At 43.3% G+C, this 16,263-nt stretch overlaps 1 protein-coding gene across 2 annotated transcripts in view; it reads right to left on the bottom strand.

Moving 5' to 3' along the window:
* Window positions 1-291: 291 nt before the first annotated feature.
* The window catches only part of TINAG (tubulointerstitial nephritis antigen), a 227,874-nt gene continuing 211,902 nt past the window's right edge, over window positions 292-16,263 (bottom strand). The window contains exon 10 of one of the 2 annotated variants that reach the window (XM_073675423.1): window positions 292-974. In XM_073675423.1, coding sequence (XP_073531524.1) covers window positions 884-974 — 91 coding nt within the window. In that variant the 3' untranslated portion in view covers window positions 292-883. The remainder of the gene's footprint in view (window positions 975-16,263) is intronic. The other variant, XM_073675422.1, reaches the window with a different exon arrangement.

The raw sequence follows: 16,263 nt of genomic DNA, 5'->3' as shown, positions 1-16,263 counted from the left end.
CACAACTTTGAACAATTTAATATTTATCACTTAATGACACAGGTTATTTGCTTATTTTTTTTTCAATTCTGTTTGTTTCTTCAAAAAAAAAGAGTGAGTTTCAGGCCAGGGAACAAGATACAGCTTTCTAAAGCTTTAACTTGTTATTTCAATTGTTAGCTGCATTAGTACAATACTGAGTCAAATTGAGAGATACCAATTACTTTCATTTAACTAAGTCAAATTGTACATTCATTTTATTTATTCTTTTTTATTTTCATACAGAAAGCAAAATTGGAAGCCTATATTTCAAGGTGCAATTATCTATTAATATTTCTCACACACATGGTAAAAATAAATGCATATAGTACACAAGAAATTTTAAACTAAAAATCAAAAGCTTTACCTATCTTTATTAATGTAGAAATGTAAGATTTGAAAATCAGCAATGAGACATTTTTATATTTCTCTTGTATTGTTATGAGGAAATTTTAAACAATGCAAAAAAATATGCCATCTCGTAAACTGGATTAATTAGTTTCCTGCTGAATCTTCAATGTTTAATGTAATAATATTTACATAAATCTAGTTAAGAAAAATTTAAATCAAATCAATGAATATTTTTGGAAGACATTCCGGTAGAATAACAGCCATGTCATATAAATGGAAGAAGTTCAACAAATAATGTTTATAAATTCAGCTGTTATATTATTATAATAATTCGTACTGATTTAATAGTATTATTTCTACTTCATATAATAGAAGAAATTGTTATAATATGTAAACCTTGCATAAACTAACTATAGAAAAATTAGGCGATGTTCACGTTAGCTTTGTTATTTCCATTGTTCTGCTCCTTTAAAATCTTGGTATTATTCCATAATATGACACCAAGCTCCTATTATCAAACTTTCAATTCCGCATTCATTATCTCCACGAGTAATTCTGAAATATCCATTTTCACCCCATTTGTTTCCCCATGAATTTGCAACAATCTGAAACACAAATTTAATATATTTATTGCATTACTTGTTGAATGAATTATTATTATTATTATTATTATTATTATAGAACCATTAATTTCATGGCACTTCACATTATATAGCTGACATGAACCGCAAAACCATTACCCTGATTGCCAATGCACCAAGGGAATTGAGAAGAGCCGAGGCTAAGTGCCTCGAATTGATGCATCTAATGGATGCGCCATTTCTGGGATGGATGAGGGTTGGTCTTATTAGGCTAGAAAGGGGCCAATATTCTTGGACCTTCCCAGCCTATTAATATCAGCCCCCAGCTATCTGCTTAGCCTTTGCTGATTATTAAATATTAGGGGGACCCCAAGTCATTTTTTAGGGTCTTCCTTTTTAATAACCAGTAATGGTCTAAGCAGACAGCTGTGAGCTAATAATAATAGAGAAAGTGGAAAGCTCCATGACAATTGGCCCCTTCCCAGACTAATAAGACCAGCTCACAGCTGTCTGCTTTTCCTTAGATGGTTATTAAACATAAGGAAAATAAGGAAGACATCAAGCCATTTTTTCATTTACTTATTGATTTATTAGCTGAATACAAGTACAGAAAACTTCACATTCACTGCATTGATTATACAGTACAGACCACAAGTTGGGACACACCTTCTCATTTAAAGATTTTTCTGTATTTTCATGACTTTGAAAATTGTACATTCACACTGAAGGCATCAAAACTATGAGTTAACACATGTGGAATTATATACTTATCAAAAAAGTGTGAAACAACTGAAAATATGTCTTATATTCTAGGTTCATCAAAGTAGCCACCTTTTGCTTTGATGACTGCTTTGCACACTCTTGGCATTCTCTTGATGAGCTTCAAGAGGTAGTCACCGGAAAGGGTTTTCACTTCACAGGTGTGCCCTGTCAGGTTTAATAAGTGGGATTTCTTGCCTTATAAATGGGGTTGGGACCATCAGTTGTGTTGTGCAGTAGTCTAGTGGATACACAGCTGATAGTCCTACTGAATAGACTGTTAGAATTTGTATTATGGCAAGAAAAAAGCAGCTAAGTAAAGAAAAATGAGTGGCCATCATTACTTTAAGAAATGAAGGTCAGTCAGTCAGAAAAATTGGGCAAACTTTGAAAGTGTCCCCAAGTGCAGTTGCAAAAACCATCAAGCGCTACAAAGAAACTGGCTCACATGAGGACCGCCCCAGGAAAGGAAGACCAAGAGTCACCTCTGCTTCTGAGGATAAGTTTATCCAAGTCACCAGCCTCAGAAATCGCAGGTTAACAGCTGCTCAGATTAGAGACCAGGTCAATGCCACATAGAGATCTAGCAGCAGACACATCGCTTCAACAACTGTTAAGAGGAGACTTTGGGCAGCAAGCCTTCATGGTAAAATAGCTGCTCAGAAACCACTGCTAAGGACAGGCAACAAGCAGAAGAGACGTGTTTGGGCTAAAGAACACAAGGAATGGACATTAGACCAGTGGAAATCTGTGCTTTGGTCTGATGAGTCCAAATTTGAGATCTTTGGTTCCAACCACCGTGTCTTTGTGCGACGCAGAAAAGGTGAACGGATGGACTCTACATGCCTGGTTCCCACCGTGAAGCATGGAGGAGGAGGTGTGATCGTGTGGGGGTGTTTTGCTGGTGACACTGTTGGGGATTTATTCAAAATTGAAGGCATACTAAACCAGCATGGCTACCACAGCATCTTGCAGCGGCATGCTATTCCATCCGGTTTGCGTTTAGTTGGACCATCATTTATTTTTCAACAGGACAATGACCCCAAACACACCTCCAGGCTGTGTAATGGCTATTTGACCAAGAAGGAGAGTGATGGGGTGCTATGCCAGATGATCTGGCCTCCACTGTCACCAAACCTGAACCCAATCGAGATGGTTTGGGGTGAGCTGGACCGCAGAGTGAAGGCAAAAGGGCCAACAAGAGCTAAGCATCTCTGGGAACTCCTTCAAGATTGTTGGAAGATCACATATTGTTTTGCATTTCTGTTTTTCTATTCAAATGTTACATTAGTACATGCCACACCAGTACACTGTCGTGTCACAAGTGCTGACTTTTTTAGTTGTATACCTACCTAGTTTTTCTTATTTTGTCATTTTTGGGAAGAGGCTTGGATGTTAATGGAAATAATAAGAAAAAAATTAGACATTTACTTGTGCATGTCTGCTTTGCACATCTGTTTTGCTAGTCCGATTTGACAGCCATTGTTGCGATACCTATGGCCTGTTGCTATATTCTCTTTCTGTAAGTGTAACTACCTAACTAGCATTGCTTGTTACTTCTTTGTTGGTTGAAAAACTAAAAATTTGAGGTTGAAAAGATTGTAAAAAAATAAATATACTGTTGTTCATGATGTATGGTAAAAGAAAATGTGGCAATAGCAATTCATGGAGTGGTGTAAATAAAAAAAAATATATTCCATGGCTAAGAATGTGGGAGCTGCTAGCAGCAGCAAAAGCACCACAACCAATATAGGCTCCAATCATCTGTGCAGTAGTACCAATGCAGGTCACCATTAGCCTCCGTTTCCTCCTATAAATGAATCAGTGGGGAAGAAGCAGAGAAAGGAATATTTGTCACATCACTCATCGTAGTTTCTCCAGGATGATGCTACATCTGTGCACACCACTGATAAACTAATGGTATCACTGTTGGAAGCTGTGTGCTAATGCTTACTTACAATAAAGGTTTTATCACTAGGACATTATCACTGCCAGGTCTGATGTGCACTGGACTGCTAGTCCAACTCTACCTCCTCCTGTGATAAGCAGTTCACTCTCAATAAACAAAGTACATAGAGAGCCTGGAGTGGGCAGGGTTAACTTTCTCAGCTCTGCTACATTCTACATATAAAAACTCTGCTTGTGTCAGAACATCTGCACCCAGTAAACTAAGTAATACATCATTGGATTCAGGGTCTTTTTGCTTACATCATGCTGCTCTCAGATGAAATAGGAAAAAACTGTTGACTGATTCCCTTTAAAGAGCTTGGAAGGTATTGAATAAAGTCCTAGAAGACCTCCGAGAATTATACAAATCTTTTTAGGGCAGTTGGAGTTCCTCCAATTCATGTCAAATCCAATTTGAAATTTAAATAATTTAATAATCATTAATTGCAACAATTTTTTATGGTCCTTCTATTTTCACAGGTTCAAAAATAAATGAAAAATATTCTGACATGAGGATGAAAAAAATCCTAAAGGTCTGGCATGGACGATATATAGAGTTAGCAAACCCCAAAAATTCTTTCCTTGTGAAGTAAAACCCCATTGTAGCATCTAGCCAATGCTCCAGTAGGTGAATACATCATCTTAAAAATTTACTAGGAAGGACATCCCTTTGAATTGAAATCCAAGTGCAAACCACTAGTAATACTCATGAATAGAAAGACCATATTAGACTTTGCTATAGAACATCAAATAACACTGACCAGTTCTTAACTAGAGATGAGCGGTGTTCGACTAGAGCTGTTCGCCAATCTCAAAGTCGAGCTGTTTTGGGCGGTGTTCGAGTCGTTCGACGAACGCGAATGATTTGCAAAAAATTTGGCTGTTCAAGGTTATGTTCGATAAATGTTCGTGCACCAAAAGCGTGTCCTGCAAGTCTGGCGCTATTTAGAGCACCAATCATGCAGGGATTGTCTGCCACTCACTGTAATGCCACAGCCATGGTGGTTGTGGCATTACAGTTGTTGCCCAAATCGATGGGAACAGTGCTCACAGTGAACAATGAAAAGCCGGCAATTCAGCAGCGGCATACACCGGTACCCGACAATTTAGAACAGAAAGAATAGAGTATCACACATAGATTAGATAGATAGATACATGTCAGTCACATTTATAAGAAGTACAGTGACAGTGTTAGTTACAGTACTTGTCATTTAGTGTAAAGGATTTATTAAAAAAAATATTAGTGTTTTCATGCATCGTCTCTTTAAAAAAGCCGGCTGGCAATTCAGCATCGGTACCCGACAATTTATAACAGAAAGAATAGAGCATCACACATAGATTGGATAGATAGAAACATGTCAGTCACATATATAAGAAGTACAGTGATAGTGTTGATTACTGTACTTGTCATTTAGTGTTAAAATAAAGGATTTATTAAAAAAAAAAATTGGCGTGGGGTTCCCCATAATTTTAGTCTCTAGCGGAGGTTAAGCTGATGGCTGGGGCAGATGTTTGAAGCCTGGGAAGGGGGTAATACCCACGGAGCTTCCCAGGCTACTAATATCAGCCCCCAGCTGAATACCTAGCCTTTACTAGCTATTAAAATGGGGGACCCCCAAAAAAATGACGTGGGGTCCCCCGTATTTTAATAGCTAGCAAAGGCTAGGCAGACAGCTGGGAGCTGATATTAATAGCCCAGGAAGGGTGCCATGAATATTGGCCCCCTCCCAGGCTAGAAAAACCTGCCGTCAGCCGCCCCAGAAATGGCGCATCCATAGGATGCACCAATTCTGGCACTTAGCCTTGCTCTTCCCACTGCCCTGTAGCGGTGGCAGTGGGGTAATAAGGCTGGGGTTGATGTCAGCTTATAATGCTATCTGACATCAAGCCCAGGTTAGTAATGGAGAGGCGTCTATAAGACTCCCCCATTACTATCCCCATAGTCAAAGTTAAAAAAAACACAAACACCCAGAATAAAGTCCTTTAATTGAAATAAACACACAATTCTTTATTGTTCTAAATTAAACCATACTTACCATCACGCCCATTCCAGCTGAAGCCAATGTCTTCTGCAATAAAAGTAAAATAATAATGCAACATCATCCTTACCTTTCCATGGTTCCCACGACAGCTTCAGCTCTGCTACATTCACATGACAGGCTGGATCGCAGCCGAAAGCTGCCATCCAGCTTGCCATGCCGCAGACACTGAGAAGCGCAGGCATGCTTGTGCTCCTCAGTGTTTCGCTGTAATGGCATAAAGATGAGCCAAGGTCATGTCCAATGAACTCAGCTCACCTCATGCACGTCACTGACAGCGTGGGAAAATTCTCCTGCGCTTGCAGTCAGCGTGAGAGAATTCTCCTGCTGAAGCGCTGAGCGCAGGAGAATTTTCCCACGCTGTCAGTGACGTGCATGAGGTGAGCTCATGTCCAATGAACTCAGCTCACCTCATGCACGTCACTGACAGCGTGGGAGAATTGACTGCACTCTGTAGTGTCTATGAAGGATGGCATGCTGGATGGCAGCGCTCAGCTGCCATCCAGCCTGTCATCTCAATGCCATCCCAGCGTGGGAGAATTCTCCTGCTCAAGCGCTGAGCGCAGGAGAATTTTCCCACACTGTCAGTGACGTGCATGAGGTGAGCCGAGATCATTGGACATGACCTCGGCTCATCTGGATGCCGTCACAGCGAGACACTGAGGAGCGCAAGCATGCCTGCGCTTCTCAGTGTCTGTGGTGTGGCAAGCTGGATGGCAGCTTTCGGCTGCCATCCAGCTTGTCATGTCAATGTAGCAGAGCTGAAGCTGTCGTGGGAACCATGGAAAGGTAAGGATGATGTTGCTTTATTATTTTACTTTTATTGCAGGAGATCGTTGGCTTCAGCTGGAATGGGCGTGATGGTAAGTATGGTTTAATTTAGAACATTAAAAAATTGTGTGTTTATTTCATTTAAAGGACTTTATTTTGGGTGTTGTGTTTCTTTAAATACTTTACTAGAAATTCATGGCAGTCATGTCTAATATAGGCGTGACCCCATGAATTTCGGGCTTAGGGCCAGCTGATAATGCCACGCTGGCCCTAACCCCTTTATTACCCAGTGAGCCACCGCAACAGGGCCCTGGATGAGTTGGGTACAGCTCCAGAAGATGGCGCTTCTATGAATGCGCCATTTTCTGGGGTGGCTGCGGACTGCAATTTGCAGCGGGGGGGGGAGGTGGGCAGAAAGATTTGGCCTCCCTGCACTGCGGATTCCAGCCCCCAGCTGCCTAGATGTACCTGGCTTGACACAAAAATAGGGCGAAGCCCCATGTATTATTTTTTTTAATTATTTCATGAAATTCATGAAATAATTAAAAAAAAGGGCTTCCCTATATTGTTGTGTCCGGCCAGGTACAAATAGGCATCTGGGGGTTGGACACAAAAATATGGCGAAGGCCACGTCAAATTTTTGGTGAAAAATTCAATAAATTTTAAAAAAAAAAACACATTTAGGGACTGTATCTTTATTAACCCCCCAGAGTGTAGTCAAATCTCATCAGATCTGTATCCACAGGTGTACACCACCAATAGAGTATGTAAAAAAGGGGAAAGGAAGAGATGGGAAAAAGTGTGCATATATACTACTATAATTAAAATTAATTATATTTATTAAATTTACAAATTATGGACATTTTAAAACCTAATATTTTATTAAATTTATTAAAATATAGTGAATACACATGCATCAAACGATGCATATAAAGCAACCACCCTGTGATTTCCAAACGTGGTGCCCACTAATAAATCTGGCTGAATGATGTGTGGGATAAGTTAGGAGCGCCTCAGTCCAGTCCCTTAATTATTGGACTGTGGATGTATATTAAACAAGGAGTCCCCCATATATAAGAATTGACTTGATGTTTGTACCACATCAAACAGCACAGTTGAAGTGAATTAATAATAGAATTTGAGATAAACGAGGTACTTGGATGCCTCAATCCAGTCCCTAATTATTGCACTATAACTGTATATTAAACAAGGAGTCCCTCATATATGAAAATTAACTCGTGTTTTTACCATATCAAGTGACAAAATTTAATTCAATTATTGTAAAATTTGAGGTGCTTGATAGTATAGTAACAGATTGTAATTTAAATGTTGCGCATATCATATAACAAGACCCTTAGGAAAAAGCCGGTATATCAGTGAAACGCGCGTCAGGGACCATAATCTGATCGAGGCATCCAAGTACCTCGTTTATCTCAAATTCTATTATTAATTCAATTCAAGTCAATTCTTATATATGGGGGACTCCTTGTATAATATACAGCCACAGTCCAATAATTAAGGGACTGGACTGAGGCGCTCCTAACTTATCCCACACCTCATTCAGCCAGATTTATTAGTGGGCACCATGTTTGAAAATCACAGGGTGGTTGCTTTATATGCATCGTTTGATGCATGTGTATTCACTATATTTTAATAAATGTAATAAAGTATTAGGTTTTAAAATGTCCATAATTTGTAAATTTAATAAATATAATTCATTTTAATTATAGTAGTATATATCCACACTTTTTCCCATCTCTTCCTTTCCCCTTTTTTACATACTCTATTGGTGGTGTACACCTGTGGATACAGATCTGATGAGATTTGACTACACTCTGGGGGGTTAATAAAGATGCAGTCCCTAAATGTGTTTTTTTTTTAATTTTTAGTGAATTTTTCACCAAAAATTTGACGTAGCCTTCGCCATATTTTTGTGTCCCTCCGCTGCAAATTGCAGTCCGCAGCCACCCCAGAAAATGGCGCGTTCATAGAAGCGCCATCTTCTGGCGCTGTACCCAACTCATCCAGGGCCCTGGTGCAGTGGCTCACTGGGTAATAAAGGGGTTAGGGCCAGATTGGCATTATCAGCTGGCCCTAAGCCCGAAATTCATGGGGTCACGCCTATATTAGACATGACTGCCATGAATTTCTAGTAAAGTATTTAAAAAAAACGCAACACCCAGAATAAAGTCCTTTAATTGAAATAAACACACAATTTTTTAATGTTCTAAATTAAACCATACTTACCATCACGCCCATTCCAGCTGAAGCCAACGATCTGCTGCAATACAAGTAAAATAATAAAGCAACCTCATCCTTACCTTTCCATGGTTCCCTCGACAGCTTCAGCTCTGCTACATTGACATGACAAGCTGGATGGCAGCCGAAAGCTGCCATCCAGCTTGCCACGCCACAGACACTGAGAAGCGCAGGCATGCTTGCGCTCCTCAGTGTCTCGCTGTGACAGCATCCAGATTAGCCGAGGTCATGTCCAATGAACTCGGCTCACCTCATGCACGTCAATGACAGCGTGGGAAAATTCTCCTGCGCTCAGCGCTTCAGCAGGAGAATTCTCCCACGCTGGGATGGCATTGAGATGACAGGCTGGATGGCAGCTGAGCGCTGCCATCCAGCATGCCATCCTTAAAAGACACTGCAGAGCGCAGGCAATTCTCCCACGCTGTCAGTGACATGCATGAGGTGAGCTGAGTTCATTGGACATGAGTTCACCTCATGCACATCACTGACAGCGTGGGAAAATTTTCCTGCGCTCAGCGCTTCAGCAGGAGAGTTCTCCCACGCTAGGATGGCATTGAGATGACAGGCTGGAAGGCAGCTGAACGCTGCCCACCAGCATGCCATACTTGATAGACACTGCAGAGCGCAGGCATGCTTGCACTCTGCAGTGTCTCTGAAGGATGACAAGCTGGATGGCAGCGCTCAGCTGTGATCCAGTCTGTCATCTCAGTGCCATCCCAGCGTGGGAGAATTCTCCTACACAAGCGCTGAGCGCAGGAGAATTTTCCCACGCTGTCAGTGACGTGCATGAGGTGAGCTGAGTTCATTGGACATGACCTTGGCTCATCTTTATGCCGTCACAGCGAGACACTGAGGAGCACAAGCATGCCTGCGCTTCTCAGTGTCTGCGGCATGGCAAGCTGGATGGCAGCTTTCGGCTGCGATCCAGCCTGTCATGTGAATGTAGCAGAGCTGAAGCTGTCGTGGGAACCATGGAAAGGTAAGGATGATGTTGCTTTATTATTTTACTTTTATTGCAGAAGACATTGGCTTCAGCTGGAATGGGCGTGATGGTAAGTATGGTTTAATTTAGAACAATAAAGAATTGTGTGTTTATTTCAATTAAAGGACTTTATTCTGGGTGTTTGTGTTTTTTTTTTAACTTTGACTATGGGGTTAGTAATGGGGGTGTCTTATAGACGCCTCTCCATTACTAACCCGGGCTTGATGTCAGCTGGCATTATAAGCTGACATCAACCCGAGCATTATTACCCCACTGCCACCGCTACAGGGCAGTGGGAAGAGCGAGGCTAAGTGCTAGAATTGGCGCATCCTATGGGTGCGCCATTTCTGGGGCGGCTGACGGCAGGTGTTTCTAGTCTTGGAGGGGGCCAATATTCATGGCACCCTTCCTGGGCTATTAATATCAGTCCCCAGCTGTCTGCCTAGCCTTTGCTAGCTATTAAAATAGGGGGGACCCCACGTCATTTTTTTGGGGGTCCCCCATTTTAATAGCTAGTAAAGGCTAGGTATTCAGCTGGGGGCTGATATTAGTAGCCTGGGAAGCTCTGTGGGTATTACCCCCTTCCCAGGCTTCAAACATCTGCCCCAGCCATCTGCTTAACCTCCGCTAGAGACTAAAATTACGGGGAACCCCACGCCAATTTTTTTTTCAATAAATCCTTTATTTTAACACTAAATGACAAGTACAGTAATCAACACTATCACTGTACTTCTTATATGTGTGACTGACATGTTTCTATGTATCTAATCTATGTGTGATGCTCTAATCTTTCTGTCATAAATTGTCGGGTACCGATGCTGAATTGCCGGCCGGCTTTTTTAAAGAGACGGTGCATGAAAACACTATTATTTTTTTTAATAAATCCTTTAACACTAAATGACAAGTACAGTAACAAACACTGTCACTGTACTTCTTTTATATGTGACTGACATGTTTCTATCTATCTAATCTATGTGTGATGCCTTATTCTTTCTGTTCTAAATTGTCGGGTACCGGTGTATGCCGCTGCTGAATTGCTGGCCGGCTTTTTTAAAGAGTGTGTCTTCTGAGCAGTTTGTCAGCTTTTGGACACCTTTGAATGTGTTTTCTATGTGTTTCTATGTGTTTTTGTTTGCCTGCCATTGGTTTTAACGGTGTTCGGCGGTGTTCGACGGTGCTCTAAGGTGTTCGACGAACAGTTCCATGAACATCCCAGTGTTCGACGAACCGAACCGAACTCGAACACTATGGGGGTGGCTCAACACTATTCTTAACTAAGATTATTTGGACAGATGAAACCTGAACCAGACATTAACCAGAAAATGGGAAGAGAATAGTATGAAGAAGAAAAGAGCTCACGAGCTGAAGCATAATGCATAATCTTTCAAACTTCATGAAGGTAGTGTTATAGTATGGGCATGTATGACTCCCAATAGAACTAAGTCACTTGTGTTTACTGATGATATAAGTGTGGATAGAAATAGCAGTAGTATTATGATTGCCCGAGCCATCTTGCAGGTAAAATGGCTGTTTCCTGCAAGATTAAGTGACTACAAAGAAACAATGGAAAGACTGCTGTGGCACAGAGCTGCAACATTTTGAGTGAAGCCTTATTAGCTAAGGGAAAATTAATTTTTCACATAGGACTAGTGTTGAGCCACCCCCGTAGTGTTCGAGTTCGGTTCGGTTCGTCGAACACCCGTGTGTTCGCCGAACTGTTCGTTGAACTGTTCGTCGAACACCTTCGAACACCGTTAAAACCAATGGCAGGCAAACAAAAACACATAGAAACACATAGAAAACACCTTCAAAGGTGTCCAAAAGCTGACAAACTGCTCAGAAGACACAACTAACACATGGAAAAGTGACAAGTACATATAGTCATGCGAAAAGAAAAGAGGTGGAGGAGTAAAAGGAGGGTGAGACACAGATATAGGCATGTCATGCCCTTCTAAAATCCAAAAAGTGAGAAGCCGAGACGGCCAGTCCGCTCCTGCCCGTGCCACCTCCGTGTCGCCGGGTTTGTGCCAGAGCCGCGGTGAACCCTGACGGCCAGCCCCCCTCTCCCAATACTGGTGCCTGTCCGCTGGTGGGTCGAGAGAGCCCCCCTGTGGTGGAGGCAGCTCTAAGCTTTTTAATTTAAATTGTCCCTCTAATTTGAATGAATACACTTTAAATCCATTTACAAGGATCTATTGGAGGGCAAGTCTCATGCCAGCAGCCGCATAATTCCAGCTCCAGTAGCGTCCACTAAAGCTGCTGCAGTTAAAAAGCTTTTATAAGGATCGAGCTCGGCTGTCCACGGCAAGGCATCCTAGTGCCAGTCCCAGCCCCTATGCCTTGGGGTGCCTCCTGATGCTCTTCACTAAGTATCCCGTGGTCCCGAAGCATTTCCTTTGAAAAAATTAAGTGTCCAAACTACAGGTGGTGTAGCTTGCTTAACAGCCGGGATAATCCGCTGACTAGCAGACACTGCTACTAGGCACAAAGTATTTCCTGGGCTAGATGCAGTTAAAAATTTGTAAGTAGATACTCTCGTTGGATGCTGAGAAAGCATTCCATAGAGTCTCCTGGCACGCCATATATGATTCTCTTAAAAAGCTTGGGGTAGGGGTCTAGGGGACCCTTTTATAGCCAAAATCACGGCCCTGTATCACAATACGTCACCTAGGCTGAAGATAAATGGAACTGTAGCACCGAGGGCTCGGTTGCTACAGACGTATTGCACCTCACCCAGAGGTGTGATATCTCACTCTCAGATAAGGATGGAGTGTGGATCAGGACCCGACACCTGCATGCATTACACCACATTGCCGTGGGGCAGGGCGACCAATATGCCCCTGAGATGGGCACGACAGTCCCTGTCCCTGGCTGGAGTGGGGGGAGGGAACACTGAGGAAGGGGAACCCTGCAGTGCAGGAGCAGGAAGGAAGCAGTTCCTGGGTGCATTGAGAAGGGAGTATAAAAGGTGGGCACCATCTTAGTTCAGTGCAGAGAAGTCTGAGCAGAAGTGGCAGGGAGCAGGGGCTCTGCATGAGCTCTGCTCCGGAGGCGGGCCTAGTAACAGAGGCCCAGGCCTGCAAGAGGGAGAAGGAAGGAAGAGGAGCGGAGAAGGCTCCAGGAACGAGGAATGAAGGGATCCCAGGGGTGCGGACGGGCGAGTCGCCACCGCACGCCCGAATCCACCTGCGTGGAGGGGTCAGGCCAAAGGGGGAGACCGGTCCCCGAACTAGTGGAGGCAGGAAACGACCCTCAGCTAGAAACCGGAGGCTCTGACATTTTATGTGGCGCAGCCCCTTGCTCCACCCGCTAGGAAGGCACCACATAGGGTCAGGGAAACTGGCGCCAAGTTTACCAAGAGGAGGCCCGAGGCAGCCGGACAGAAGTGTTGGTAAGAAAGGCCAAACAAAGGACACACAAAGGGGGTCCTGTGAAGCGCTCCAAAGTTATCTTGGAGTTGTCTGAGCCCCTCACCTGGTGAGCACAGTACGACGTGGGCAGCCGTTACCTGCAGACGTGGTCTGGATAATAAGAACTATGAGTAAAGGCCCTGAACTGCATCACTGACTCCGTGTCGTTACTGCTGCTGCCCTGCACCATCACCCCCATCCTCCGCATACAATGCCCTGAGGCTATACTCCTCCCATGGGGAGTTATGCTACGCTCTGCTGCACCCACAACACCAGCCTTAGCGGTCTGCCCTGTAGTGGCGGTTCACTCTGACCGCAATCCACGGGTGGCGTAGTCGGACATTTAAACATCAAAACCACATAAATAGTTCCGCCACTGGTTTGACCGCCCTGAGCCACGGAACCGGATCGCCGCCACGAAGACTACAACCACCAGCATCCACCAAAAAGGGTCCGGCTCCGGGTGTCCCAAGGCCCAGGGGGTGCGTCAGAACATTTTCATCACCTTTCACAATCACCAATGGGACAAGGCATGGATGTCCTCTGTCCCCTCTCTTATACATCCTAGTGACGGAGCACCTGCTCTCATCAATTCGCCATAACCCCAATATTAGGTGGATTGAGGTGGGAGGCACCGAGTACAAGTGCTCTCTATTTGCTGATGATGTCCTAGTATATATCACTCAATCACATATATCCATCCCTGCTGTTATGGCTGAAATAGATCACTTTGTTACATGGTAAAATTTTAAAATCAATGCAGCGAAGTCTGAGGCCCTCGATGTCTCCCTCCCTAAATCCATATAGGATTCCATCCAGTCCAACTTTCCCTTTGCCTGGCCCTCACAGGGTATCAAATACTTAGGAATTCCTATTCATAGAGACCTCTCCCATCTATGTTATCTTAATTTTGGGCCCTTTATTGAACAATTCCATACAGACCACGGTTGGCAAGTTAGAACTGTAAGATTCACTACGTGAACCACTGGTGTTTTGTGGAAAAGCACATGTACACCGCGTTCCAAATTATTATGCAAAAAGTGTTTAGGAGTGATAAGGGAAGAATTTATTTGTTTGTCAGTTAAACTCATTGATGGTGATGTGTGTCAGGGCTCTTTATATCACTGTAAGCAATTGCAGACACCTGTGCTAATTAGTTTGGCAGGTGTGTCCAATGAAAGGCAAGACTACTTAAGAAGGCTCTCTCACATTATTAAGCAGCCTACATTTTCTGCCAAAATGGGAAAGAAAAAGGATGTGTCGGCTGCTGAGAAGCAACAAATTGTGGAGTGTTTAGGTCAAGGCATGACTACAATCAACATTGTGCGATGATCAGGATGAAGTGTCTTGGCAATCAAGAAGTATGTAGTTGATTCACAGTACACACGTGTGCGTGCTGATAAGGGCAAATTGAGGACTCTTTCCTACAGGCAATTACGTCAGGTTGAAAGAGCAGCGGCAAAAAAGCCTTGTCATAGCAGCAGACAAGTTTTTGAAGCTGCTTGTGCCTCCAACGTCCCCCGAACAACAAGATGCAGGGTCCTTCAGAGGTTTGCAGCTGTGCATACGCCATCCTGTCGACCTCCTCTATCCACTTCACACAAGCAGAAACGGCTCCAGTGGGCCAAACATTACATGAAGACTGATTTCAAAACTGTTTTGTTCACGGATGAGTGCCGTGCAGCGCTCGATGGTCCAGATGAATGGAGTGGAGGATGGCTGGTTGATGGACACCCCACGCAAACACGGCTACAGCGCCAACAAGGAGGAGGTGGAGTAATGTTTTGGGCTGGAATCATGGGGAGAGAGATTGTCGGCCCCTTTAGGATCCCTGAAGGCGCTAAAGATGAACTCCATAATGTATGTGGATTTTCTCAAACAGCACTTCCTGCCATGGTTCAAGAAGAAGAACCGTGTATTTCACAGCAAGATCATTTTTCTGCATGATAATGCACCATCTCATGCTGCACATAAAACATCTGCATCTCTGGCTGATATGGGCATAAAAGGGGACAAACTTATGGTGTGACCCCATGCTCCCCTGATCTCTACCCCATTCAGAACCTTTGGAGCATCATTAAAAGGAGTGTCTATGATGGCGGGAGGCAGTTCACATCTAAGCAACAGCTCTGGGAGGGTATTCTGTCCTCATGCAAAACAATTGAAGCAGAAACCATCCAAAACCTGACAAATTCAATGGACGAGAGAGTTCAGAAGCTCCTTTCGAACAAGGGGTCCTATGTGAAAATGTAACATCACCTAGAATAAAGTTTTGAGTTGAAAACTGTTTGATTTCAGTTTCTAACAACCTGCTAATGCTTATAATTTCAAAAATGACCATTTTTTTGGTCTTTATTAAAATGAAAAGGTTGATCGAAAAGTTTGGGGGATCTAAGAGTGTGGCAACCCAGTAGTCATGATTACTTCGAATTCTGACAATATGAGGGTCATGCTGCAGGTAGTGCAGCAAGAAGGCACTTATGTGTCTTGCGCATCTCGGAGCCCCAAAATTATTTTCCGGGCTAGATGCAGCTAAAAATTATTTTTAATTTTAAATCTGGTGAAGCTTATTATAGATGGCCTAATAGGATCAGTGCTGCACACTGCTACAAAGCCCAAATTATTTTCCAGTCAAGATACAGATAAACATGATTAGTAATTTGAAAGCTTAAAACGGTTGGTAGGGTGATTTTAACCAATCATCAAGCTTTTACTCTCCCCAGGATGACACAGGGGTAGAAAAGTCGTTTCGGATCCATGATTTGTTCATCTTTATGAACGTGAGTCTGTCTACATTATCAGTGGAGAGCCGCGTGCGCTTATCTGTCAGCACACCACCAGCAGCGCTGAACACACGTTCAGACAGAACGCTGGCTGCGGGGCATGACAAGATCTCCAAGGCGTAAGTGGCTAGCTCCGGCCATTTATCCAGATTGGAAGCCCAAAAAGAGCAAGGGTCCAGTGACACAGTCGTGGCTTCAATGTTTACTTGGAGATACTCCTGTACCATCGTCTCTAGGCGTTGACTATGTGTCAGACTTCTTGTCTCCTGTGGCCTTGCAAAGGATGGGCTAAAAAAGTGGTGAAATGATTGCGCAAAATTGATGTTACCAGCAGATACTGTGGTTCTGTTACGGTTTGAGTGC

The sequence above is a fragment of the Phyllobates terribilis genome, unplaced genomic scaffold (assembly GCF_046119375.1).
Source record: "Phyllobates terribilis strain yellow unplaced genomic scaffold, ASM4611937v1 Scaffold_3__8_contigs__length_932513732, whole genome shotgun sequence".
NCBI classification, from domain to species: Eukaryota; Metazoa; Chordata; class Amphibia; order Anura; family Dendrobatidae; genus Phyllobates; species Phyllobates terribilis.
Note: the sequence above shows the minus strand (reverse complement) of the source record. Positions and strands in the feature narration are given on the sequence as shown.